An 11,242-nucleotide genomic window follows, 5' to 3' on the forward strand; every position below is an offset into this window, starting at 1 on the left:
TCATGTTCGTCCTCCATTTTTTTAGACATTTTAAAAATATATATATACTTGTTTACATTTCAAATGCAATTTAATTAAATAATATTGATAAATTTTAAATTTTAAAGAAATTTAATTGTGTCTATTAAATTTTTATTCGATTAAAATTTTGGGAAATAGCTAATCATGAAAATATTATATTTCTAATTAAAATTAAATATTTGTTTAATATTTGTGAATTCTACAAAGTAAGTATTAGAAATCTTAAATAAAGATTGTGAGAAAGACTGTGAAGCGGTTGCGGGTGCGGGAGTTCGCGGATGCGGATAATTGTGGTTTCAAGTGTTATTACGCGTTTTGTATTACTGGCACAACGTTTGAAAATTATTGTGTTTGCGAGATATTTGTGACTGGTTGATTATAAGATATTGCACCATTTAATATAAATTACCAATATTAACATATTATAACATTATAAAAATATAAAAAAATACTATTGTAATAATATATAATAATTATCAATATAATATGATTAATAATAATATTATGTTTATTTATTTAATTTTTAAATTAGTTGAAAGTTATATTCTATTTTTTTAAGACTTATATTAAAACTCTTAAAAGAATATTTTTTTTCGTTTTATATATGTGTATATCTTTATATATGTATGTATATTAATTTTTTAAAATTATAATGAATAGTTAGTTTAAATGTTTTTTATAAAAAAAATTATGATAATGTTTGTGGATTTAAATTAATGTATAAAATATGTATATATTTTAATTTATAATATTTCCATTTTTTAATTTTAATTTTAAAATTTTAAAATATTTTTGAAAAAACTTTTATATTTATTTATCCATCCGCAACCGCAAACGCTAACTGGAACCAACTTTTGATTTTAAGAGGTTCAGAGCGGTTTGAAACGATTTGTAACGGTTTGTATGATTGTTTCGAAACGCTGTCAACCGCTATCAACCGCAAAAACTGCGTTTGCGGGTGGTAGCGGAGAAACCAGTCAGGCCCTTAATATATAAGGGATGTATGAACATCTTTTGAATGCACATATATATAATTATAGATTCTTTTAGTTAATGTATTATATGGATTCTAAAATATTTTAAGCAATTTCATTATACAATAAAAGTAACAGTTTATGGTAAAATAAAAATTAATTGAAGCAAAGCTAATTTGGTAATACTGATAAATTATTAACCAAAATTAGTTATAAAACCATTACACCCCTCCATTTATCGAGGAATATATTTGACCCTTTTTATTGTAGCCAATAAATCGCAACTTAATGGTTTCAAAACAAAGGTGAAACTGAACTTACTAGAAATAGGAGAAAAAATTAAAAACTGTTCGCTCTGCTCCTTATAATATCATTCTCCCTTCTTTTTTGATTCCCATCACTTTAAATTCTAGAAAAGAAAAAGATTTTTTCCTAAAACTAAATCTTAAAATTTCGAAGATGCCAGAGACGGATTTATCGTTTGGAAGGTCATTACTAAGTTTGCGTCGGGACCAAGTGCACTTAATGGACCCAACTGAGCCTATGAGCATGGAGGTGGAGTTAGATTCTTTTCAGAGACAAGTTGCTGAGAAATTTATTGATCTCAACGCCTCTGCGAATGACGATGAGCTCCTCTCACTTGAATGGATAGGAAAACTTCTTGATTCGTTTCTTTGTTGCCAAGAAGAATTTCGGGTTATAATATTCAACCACAAGTCTCAGCTTCTCAAACAGCCAATGGACCGTTTGATAGAAGACTATTTCGAGAGGAGCGTCAAAGCTCTTGATGTTTGCAATGCAATTCGTGATGGGATCGAGCTGATCGGGCAATGGCAAAAACTAATTGAAATCGTAATATGCGCTTTGGACGCGAGCCATGGACAGCTCGGTGAAGGAGAAATCCACCGTGCTAAGAAAGCATTGATTGATTTAGCCATTGGGATGCTAGATGAGAAAGATTCTTCTAACTCGTTAGCCCAGCGTAACCGTTCTTTCACACGTAACAAGGACAACAATCAACACACTGGCTATTTAAGGTCACTGTCTTGGAGCGTGTCACGGTCTTGGTCAGCCGCAAAGCAGTTACAAGGGATAGGAAATAACTTGGCCACACCTCGAGCCAGCGATGTCATTGCTACTAATGGTCTAGCCCTAACGGTCTACACAATGACATCGATATTGTTGTTTGTTATGTGGGTTCTTGTAGCCGCTATACCTTGCCAAGACCGTGGTTTACAAGTGCATTTTTACTTCCCAAGGCATTTCCAATGGGCAGTACCAGTGATGTCCTTGCACGATAAGATCATGGATGAATCAAAGAAAAGAGATAAAAAGAAAGCATGTGGATTGCTTAAAGAGATTAATCTAATGGAGAAAAACACGAGAATGTTAAGTGAACTGATTGATTCAGATAACTTCTCATTAACCGATGATAATGCTTTAAAAGTGAAGGAGAGAGTGGAAGAGTTGATGCAAGTACGTGAATCAATGAAAGAAGGTTTGGATCCATTCGAAAGGAAAGTTAGAGACGTTTTCCACAGGATAGTTCGTAGCCGCACTGAGGCTCTTGATTCCCTTGGAAAGGTTCTTGATGAAGAATAGGAAAACTTGAAATATGTTTTCCTATATATGGAAGTTTCAGATTCAGTTGTGAGGAATATATTGGATAAAGAGAAAAATAATCTCTTGTTTTTTTTTGCTTTTCATCCTTGTAAAGGGAGGTGCTAATCTTCTTTATATCGTTTTTATTTTATCAGATTAATTTCCCGTAGAGACAATAATATCTTCTTTCTATCGTTGTATTTTTTACTTACGATGTCACCTCTGTGGACTGTGAGATGTTGATGTTACTCGGTAAGACTACCCCGGACCACTATAACTCACATTTCAAACCACTATAACTCACTTTTCAAAGTATTAACGACAACTAAAAGTTTTCCAAGTTATAAATCTAAAGTGACCCTTTCAAAGTATTAACGACAACTAAAAGTTTTCCTAGTTATAAACCTAAAGTGACCCTTTCATCCTTAGCATAAAGATCAGGGCTGGGTATCATTAATGATACTCGTCTTATACTCGTGACCTGACCCGTATTCGCCTTGTATAGATCAATGCAACTTTTAGGAGCTCCATACAGACATATTTTGAATCGTTTTAGAGCTTTAAGTCAATGGAGAAGAAAATATAATATGAACTCAGAAAAGCAAGAAGAAAACATTAAACAAAAAGTGGAAGCTACGTACTCGTATGAAACTGTATCAACAAAAAAAATATCAACCACTATTGAAAGCTACGTACATTGAAAGAACTATTTGACGTTCTTAAGGCCGGTGTTTTAGAAATAAAAGAGTAGAGTTATATCAGTCGGGATCTAGAAAATATTTTGAGTGGAATCAAAACCTTTTTGATGTATTAATAAATTTTTGTTTGATATTTTTTTTTAACAAGGATAGCATTTAGAAGAAAAATAAACTAAATAAAATCAAGGGCTTATTTCTGTAATAGCCATATTTGTAAAACAAGTTAGGTGAGTGACAATGATATTAACAGAATGCAATGTCAAACACTTAATACATAAATCATCTGGTTTTGCCCTTGCATGTAAAACATTTCCAGTAGCAAGAGAGAGAGAGTAGGTGTCATCATTCATTTGGTGGCGTATCGACAATCACATATCTATACACATCATAATATGAAACATTATTAAAATAAAATAACAACAAATGGAATAGCATAATATATATTGTTCAAATTTTTGAAATATCTATAATTGCAAGGAAAAAGATAATGCTTACCCAACGTCAACCAAAAACTTCTATAAACTAAACCAAAACACTGATCACTAAACTCTAAAATGTAATATAAACTTTAACTTAAATTTTCAAATATGCAAAAGTACGTAATATGAAACACTATTAAAATACAATAGTAACAAATAAAATAACATATTTCATATTGTTCAAATTTTAAAATATCTATGGTTGCAGGGAAAGAGGTAATGTTTATCCCAACGTCAATCCAAACTTTCTATAAAATAAATCCAATACACTAATCACTAAACCTTAAAGAGAAATATAAACCCTACCCCAAATATCAAAATATGCAAATAGTACACAATATGATACATTATTAAAATAGAATATTAACGAACGAAATAGCATAGCTAGTACAGATAGTTCAGATTTTGAAATGACTATAGTTGCAGGGAATGAAGTCATTCTTACCCCGACATCAACTCAAACCTTCAATAAACTAAACCCAAAACATTAATCACTAAACCCTAAAAGAAATATAAACACTAACCGAAATATCAAAATATGTAAATAGTACTTGATATAAAGCATTATTAAAATATAAATTTTAACCCAAATAGAATAGAACAAAATAAATAGCATAATACATATTGGTGAAATTATGAAATGACTATGATTGCATGAAAGAAGTTAATGTTGACTCCAACCTTCCTTTCAAATACTAAACCCTAAACCTTAATCACTAAATCATAAACCCAAATATAAATTTCAAATTCAAAAATAAATCTTAAACCCAAATATAATGGAAATTGAAGAAATTTAACAAGAAAAGTTACATAAGAAGAAGATGTGAATATTGAAATGCCACGAGTTACTTTTGACAGGTAACAATTATCAGCTTTTTTATATACAGATTTCACCGGTTGTTTGAAAGGGTAAAATGAAATTATTATATAAAAGCTACGTTGTGTATGGGTGTACTAGGGAAATTAGACAGCTAGCTAATTAGTGTTTTTTCACCGTTATACAACCCAATTTCCCTAAAATCAATGTAAAATGATAGGTGGGGACTTGAAGCCAGGTTTGGGGGTGGGGGCATATGGAGAAATTTAGCGAGCTAAACTGAAAAATATATGTTTATTCAAATGCAAATAAATTTACTTGTAATTATTGTGGGGGAAGCTGCCACCTTCTTCCACTATGTAAATCCGCCCATGGTTATATATCTTTGAAAAAATGATAGAAACTCTAAATGTTTTCATGCTTTGACAAAGCATAGATAGAAGAAAAACATGATTACACAACTAAGGGATAAAGCAGGAAATATAATAGATGAAGAAGAGGACTTAGTAGCATTTGCTACATCTTCAAATATGAGTAGACCAAATAACAAGATGGAATGGAAATTTTTTCAAGCAGTAATGCAAAAGATGAGATTTTCTGAAGTTTGGATTGATTGAATTATGAGATGCATTATTTTAGTGAGTTACAAGGTTGTTATGAATGGTCAGCCAAGAGGCAATATTGTCCCACATAGTGGATTTCAACATGGAGATCTTTTGTCTTCTTTCATCTTTATTCTACGCACAGAAGCACACATTGGTCTTTTTAATCATGCTGAGTATCAAGGAACGGTAACGGGATAAGTGCATCACACGCTTGTCCTCCGATTTCACACTTTTTTCGCTGATGATAGTCCTTTCTTTTATAAAGTGGAGCCCCACAAATTCAAAGAAGTAATGAAAGCAATAAGGATGCATACATAAAAGCTTCGGGAAAATGCATCAACTTTGAAAATTCTTCTCTACTCTTCGGTAAGAGAGTTCCACGAAACTTGAGGCAAACGATAAAAGATGCTCTGGAAATTCAGAACAAAAGAGAAATGGGTTCCAATTGGGAAATGTCAGAAGATATTAGTGGATCTAAATGCAATTTTTTGCCTTCTTAATCACGCAGAGAATCAAGGAACGATCAGGATGCGTGCATTACACGCTTGTCCTTCGTTTTCACACCTTTTTCGCTGATGATAGCCTTTTCTTTTGTAAGGTGAAGTCCCACAAATGCGAAGAAGTAATGAAAGCAATAAGGATGCACATAGAAAAGCTTCGGGCAAATGTATCAACTTTGAAAAGTCCTCTCTACTCTTCGGTAAGAGAGTTCCAGGAAACTTGAGGCAAAAGATAAAAGATGCTCTGGGAATTCAGAAAAAAAGGAGAAATGGGTTCCAATTGGAAAATGTCAGAAGATATTAGTGGATCTAAATGCAATTGATTTGTCTTCTTAATCAGACAGAGAGTCAATGAACGATAATAGGATGCGTGCATCACGCGCTTGTCCTCCTATTTCACACCTTTTTTGCTGATGATAGTTTTTTTTGTAAGGTAGAGGAGCCCCATGAATGCGAAGAAGTAGTGAAAGCAATAAGGACATATAGAAAAGCTTCAGGCAAATGCATTAACTTTGAAAAGTCCTCTCTACACTTCGGTAAGAGAGTTCCATGAAACTTGAGGCAAACAATAAAAGATGCTCTGGGAATTCAGAACAAAGGAGAAATGAGTTCCAATTGAGAAATGTCATAAGATATTAGTGGATCTAAATGCAACTTATTTGCCTTCATGAAATTAAAGATAAATTAAAACATAGAGTTAATGGATGGTAAGCCAGATGGCTGTCAAAATGCGGAAAGGAAATTCTCATCAAATCAATTGCTCTAGCGCTCCCCAACTATGTTGTGTCGAGCTTCTTGATGCCCTTGAACATTTGTGAAAAATTAACCAGTGGCATTAGACGCTTCTTATGGAGTTCGAATCCACCAAAAAGAGGTCTTCATTGGGCAAAATGGGATAAACTATACTTACCAAGATATGATGATGGCTTCGGATTCTGTATGATTCACGAGTTTAATATGGTTTTGTTGGCAAAACAGTTATGGAGAATATTTCAGTTTTCGGACTCACTGTTAGCTAGGGTTTTGCATTGAAAATATTATTGGCTTAACTCACCTTTGCAGATAGGTTCTACAAACACTCTTTGATATGTATGGAAAAGATTTTCAATTGCAAGTCCCTTATTAATGCTGATAATTAGATAGAAAATCCATTCTGGTTATGAGCATAGGAGGATTTGTGGATCCCGACTACACCTTTAAGGATATCTTGTCCCGGAATTTTGATAGCTTATCCTAGAATGACTGTTTGTGACTTTATCAAAGATGTTTCAAAGGAATGAGACGTGGAAATGCTTTAAAACATTTTATACCCATAGCACATCTCTGTAATTAGGAGCTTAGCATAAGCCGAACAAATCACAAAGATAATTATTGCTTGATCTTGACAAAAAGTGGTCAGTTTAGTGTTGAAGTAGGATATTTGATACCTCGAAACTTATTGGAACATAAATTAGAATTAGTCTATTCAGAATCCATTATCACTGAATTTTAAGTCTTTGCTTGAAAAAATAATGCACCACAACAGATACATCATTTTATATGGTAGTTGACGACATAACGTATAGTCGTAACATTTTTGTCCAAATAATTTTCAAAATTAACAAATTTAAATATAGAAAGTTTAGTTAGTACATTACATTGTGAATCAAATGTTTTTAGAAACAAATTAAGAATTTATGAATATAAATTTCAAAAGAATAATTTACTGTAAATTTATTAATTTATGAATATATTTTTATCTTTATTAGAAAAAATAATTTGTAGAGTTTTTTTAGTCCAGTGTGAGAACGTTATTTATTGTAAAGTTGAGGATGGGAGAAATAAGAGAGAGAGAGAGAAACTTAAAGATAAATAGTAGAGATAGGGTTAAAGCATTGACGACGAAAAAGGCTTCTTCGATCTACACTTCTCTTCTCTTCTCTACCTCTCGCAGGCAAGGCAAGTTCCTTCTCTCTCCCTCTCTCCTCATCTATATCTGAGAAAACAGGCGCTTCCCAGCGATTTGGAGATAGATGTTTTCGATTTTTTTGTTGCTTACAATCTTTGATTCGATTTCTTCCGAATGCTATGGATGTTTGTAATTTGATTGGGGACTAATCTAATTTGTCTCCAATTCAAATTCAGAAAAAATGATGTTGAGTTTGGTTGTGGGGTTTGCAGGTTGTTAATGGCGGAATCATCCAAAGTCATTCATGTTCGTAATGTCGGACATGAGATTTCTGAAGTAAAGACCCTTCTCTTCTTTTCAGTTTTCAGTTTCTGACAAAAGAGCGAGATTTATATATTAATTTTCTTATTCAACAGAATGATTTGCTTCAGCTTTTCCAACCATTTGGTGTCATAACTAAGCTCGTCATGCTCAGGGCAAAGAATCAGGTCTTCCTCCTCTTCTATAATGTTTCTTTGCTCCTCTACTAACTTCTTTGTCGATTTAATTCTCTACTTAGGCTCTTCTCCAGATGCAAGATGTTTCTTCAGCAATCACTGCTCTTCAGTTCTTCACTAATGTGCAGCCAACCATAAGGTATAGTCCACTCTCCTTCATGTTCCTTTTCTTTCAACCGCTAAATTTTTATTCGAACGTTATCAACTGTAGAGGTAGGAATGTGTATATCCAATTCTCGTCCCACCAAGAATTGACAACAGCCGAGCAGAATATTCATGGACGTGAAGATGAGGTTTGTAACTCTTTTCACTATGTGAGAATCTTTTAGATATTGGTGTCATTTTAATTAATAATAAGTCGAGCCTTTGGTTTCATCGTCTCTTCTGTTCACTCTTCTTTTCTTCTTTTCTTTCTTTCTTTCTTTCTATCTTCTTATATCCGTGGGTGGGGGATGGTGGGTGTGCAGCCGAATCGTATTCTCTTGGTCACAGTCCATCACATGCTGTATCCAATTACTGTTGACGTCCTGCATCAAGTTTTTTCTCCCTATGGATTTGTGGAGAAGATCGTCACTTTCCAGAAGTCTGCTGGTCAGCTTCTCCGCCTTCTTTTCTCCCTCTTCTATTCTGTTTACTAGAGATTTACTTTGTACTTTGTTATTGGTCTCCTTGATGTGAAATATTGTTTACATTAACCCACTTTGATCATCTTTTAACTTTGAACCTTGTTTTATAGGTTTTCAAGCTCTTATACAGTATCAGGCACAACCGTGTGCTGCCTCTGCTAGGACTTCTCTACAGGTGCATTCCCATAACATTTTGCCTAAAATACATTTTAAATAACGAAATAAATATATGTTAATCTTCTTTGTGGCAGGGTCGTAACATATATGACGGCTGTTGTCAGTTGGATATCCAGTTCTCAAAGTATGCTCTGCCTCTTGCTTACATATTGCATTTCATTGTTACATTTTTAGTCTCTAGGGTTGTCGTGAGTATTGACTGCTCTTTCATTTTCAGCCTTGAGGAGCTGCAAGTAAATTACAACAACGATCGATCTAGGTATTCATTATGCTGTTTCCGGTTTGATGTTATCTTGTTGTTCATGTTAACTGATTTCATGTGTCCTTTGAATAGGGATTATACAAATCCAAACCTGCCATCAGAGCAAAAAGGCCGTTTCCCTCACGTATGACCTGCTTTCAATTAATCACATATGTTTTGTATCCTTTGATGCCGTCTTAATATTCTGTTTTTTTTTTTTCTTGCAGCCTGGCTACGGTGATGCAGGAGGTACGTGTCTTACATGATTGTAATTTTATGTGTTCTTCTTTTATACTGTGGTCTTTTACTAATTCATATTTTTTTTGCTATTTGCAGTGGCATATCCTCAGGTGGGTAATGCTAGAAGCTCATGAAACACGGTTTTAGCAACTCTTTTTGTCAAAGATTTCACCAGACTACTTTTTGTTCTTCTCAAATTTGTTCTCTTTATTAGTGATTATGCACGTATTTAATCTCATGCATTTGCTGTTACTTAGATGGCAAACACATCTGCGATTGCAGCTGCCTTTGGCTGTGGCTTGCCTCCGGGTATAACTGGCACAAACGATAGGTGTACAATCCTTGTCTCTAATCTTAATACTGATGTAAGTTGGTCATTTCTGATTTTCTTTAGACAACTTACACTATTTTCCTTCAGGCTTACAAGATTCATTTTGTTTCAGAGTGTTGATGAGGATAAGCTGTTCAATCTGTTTTCTCTTTACGGGAACATTGTGAGGATAAAGCTTCTTCGTAACAAACCTGACCATGCCCTTGTCCAAATGGGAGATGGTTTCCAGGCTGAGCTTGCAGTACATTTCCTTAAGGTTTGTATTTGGGATAAGTTTTGAGTTTAAGAAGAAGAAGATTGTTTATGTGTATATATGTTGTGGTTTCCTGCAGGGAGCAATGCTGTTTGGTAAGCGGCTAGAGGTAAACTACTCGAAGCATCCAAATATTACACCAGGAACAGACTCGCATGACTATGTAAACTCGAACCTGAACCGCTTCAACCGCAATGCTGCAAAAAACTACCGCTATTGCTGCTCCCCTACCAAGATGATTCACTTGTCCACTCTTCCGCAAGACGTGACAGAGGAAGAAGTGGTGAACCATGTCCAAGAACACGGGGCGATACTGAACACAAAAGTGTTTGAGATGAACGGGAAAAAGCAAGCTCTGGTGCAGTTTGAGAACGAGGAGGAAGCTGCGGAAGCACTGGTTTGCAAGCACGCGACCTCTCTAGGCGGATCAATTATCAGAATCTCCTTCTCTCAGCTACAGACAATTTAAAGTCGACAAAGGCCTCTCTCTCTTTTCTCTCTCTCACCTCTAATAACATTTGGGTATGGTGAGGATGATGAATGTGTGTTTCTTTAACTCAAATATCTCTGCTACTTGTTTGGACTTTTCTGCACTCTTTTTAAACTTGGTCCCTTGGTTTAAATTTGTTTTTGTTGATTTAATGGTAATAAACATTTAATGGTTATCTTTATGATTCAAGTAGGATCATCTCTTTTATGTGATGCCACCTCATCAAGCAAGTGTTGAAATTTTTGTTATCAACCATTTAGTGGATACCATAATCAAAGGCCCATTAAGCCTTAGACGGTCCAACTTTCTTTTCCTTTCCAGTTTAGGTTTTTCTTATCTATTGTGTTTTTCTTATTGGTTTTGGATTCTAACTCCCTATATAAGGACACTTTATCTTTATGAATAAAGAGACAACTTTTCCCTAATATTACAAATGTTATCAGCACGAAACTCTGAGAAACCCTGAGCCAAAAGTTTTCGACTCAAACCCTAACTCTCTCGATCTAAACCCTTGACCGCGAGATTCTAGCAACGATCGTGAACCCTCATCCCGTATTCAAGAAGTTCCAGCTCGCGGCCTTTTCTTGTTCGTAATCCTTCTCTTGTTCGTGAGAATCGTGAACCATTCAACCCAATCGGAGGATAAGGTAATTCTCGATAAACCCTAATCATGTTTTACATGTTAAAATCAAAACCCTACGTCCTAAAACCTAAAACTTATAATTAAAACTTATCAAAACATGATCTTATGTTCAAAAACCTAAGAAAATCTAAGAAAATCAAAGACCAAATCTTCGATCCTA

General features: G+C 34.2%; 2 protein-coding genes across 2 annotated transcripts; both read left to right on the forward strand.

Annotated features, from left to right (window-relative positions):
- Positions 1-1,425: 1,425 nt before the first annotated feature.
- LOC106311147 lies at positions 1,426-2,597 on the forward strand. Its single transcript, XM_013748373.1, has one exon. It carries the CDS (start codon positions 1,455-1,457, stop codon positions 2,595-2,597), a length of 1,143 nt encoding a protein of 380 aa, XP_013603827.1. The 5' UTR covers positions 1,426-1,454.
- A 4,909-nt stretch (positions 2,598-7,506) lies between these two features.
- LOC106312729 (polypyrimidine tract-binding protein homolog 3) lies at positions 7,507-10,620 on the forward strand. The gene is made up of 15 exons (XM_013750351.1): positions 7,507-7,634; positions 7,857-7,920; positions 8,001-8,072; positions 8,144-8,220; positions 8,293-8,374; positions 8,549-8,672; positions 8,818-8,882; positions 8,959-9,008; positions 9,102-9,143; positions 9,219-9,270; positions 9,353-9,374; positions 9,462-9,475; positions 9,623-9,730; positions 9,809-9,952; positions 10,029-10,620. The coding sequence occupies exons 2-15, from the start codon at positions 7,864-7,866 to the stop codon at positions 10,416-10,418; spliced, it is 1,299 nt and encodes a 432-aa protein (XP_013605805.1). The 5' UTR covers positions 7,507-7,634; positions 7,857-7,863; the 3' UTR covers positions 10,419-10,620.
- The last annotated feature ends 622 nt before the right edge of the window (positions 10,621-11,242 follow it).

The sequence above is a fragment of the Brassica oleracea genome, chromosome C8 (assembly GCF_000695525.1).
Source record: "Brassica oleracea var. oleracea cultivar TO1000 chromosome C8, BOL, whole genome shotgun sequence".
In the NCBI taxonomy this organism is placed as follows: Eukaryota; Viridiplantae; Streptophyta; class Magnoliopsida; order Brassicales; family Brassicaceae; genus Brassica; species Brassica oleracea.

What these genes read in the sequence shown, in the direction of transcription:
- LOC106311147 (XM_013748373.1), top strand. Translation starts at nt 1,455, where the DNA reads ATGCCAGAGACGGATTTATCGTTTGGAAGGTCATTACTAAGTTTGCGT.
- LOC106312729 (XM_013750351.1), top strand. Translation starts at nt 7,864, where the DNA reads ATGGCGGAATCATCCAAAGTCATTCATGTTCGTAATGTCGGACATGAG. An exon ending in AATGTGCAGCCAACCATAAG is followed by an intron (nt 8,221 to 8,292) that starts GTATAGTCCACT and finishes TATCAACTGTAG; the next exon opens with AGGTAGGAATGTGTATATCC. An exon ending in AAAAAGGCCGTTTCCCTCAC is followed by an intron (nt 9,271 to 9,352) that starts GTATGACCTGCT and finishes TTTTTCTTGCAG; the next exon opens with CCTGGCTACGGTGATGCAGG.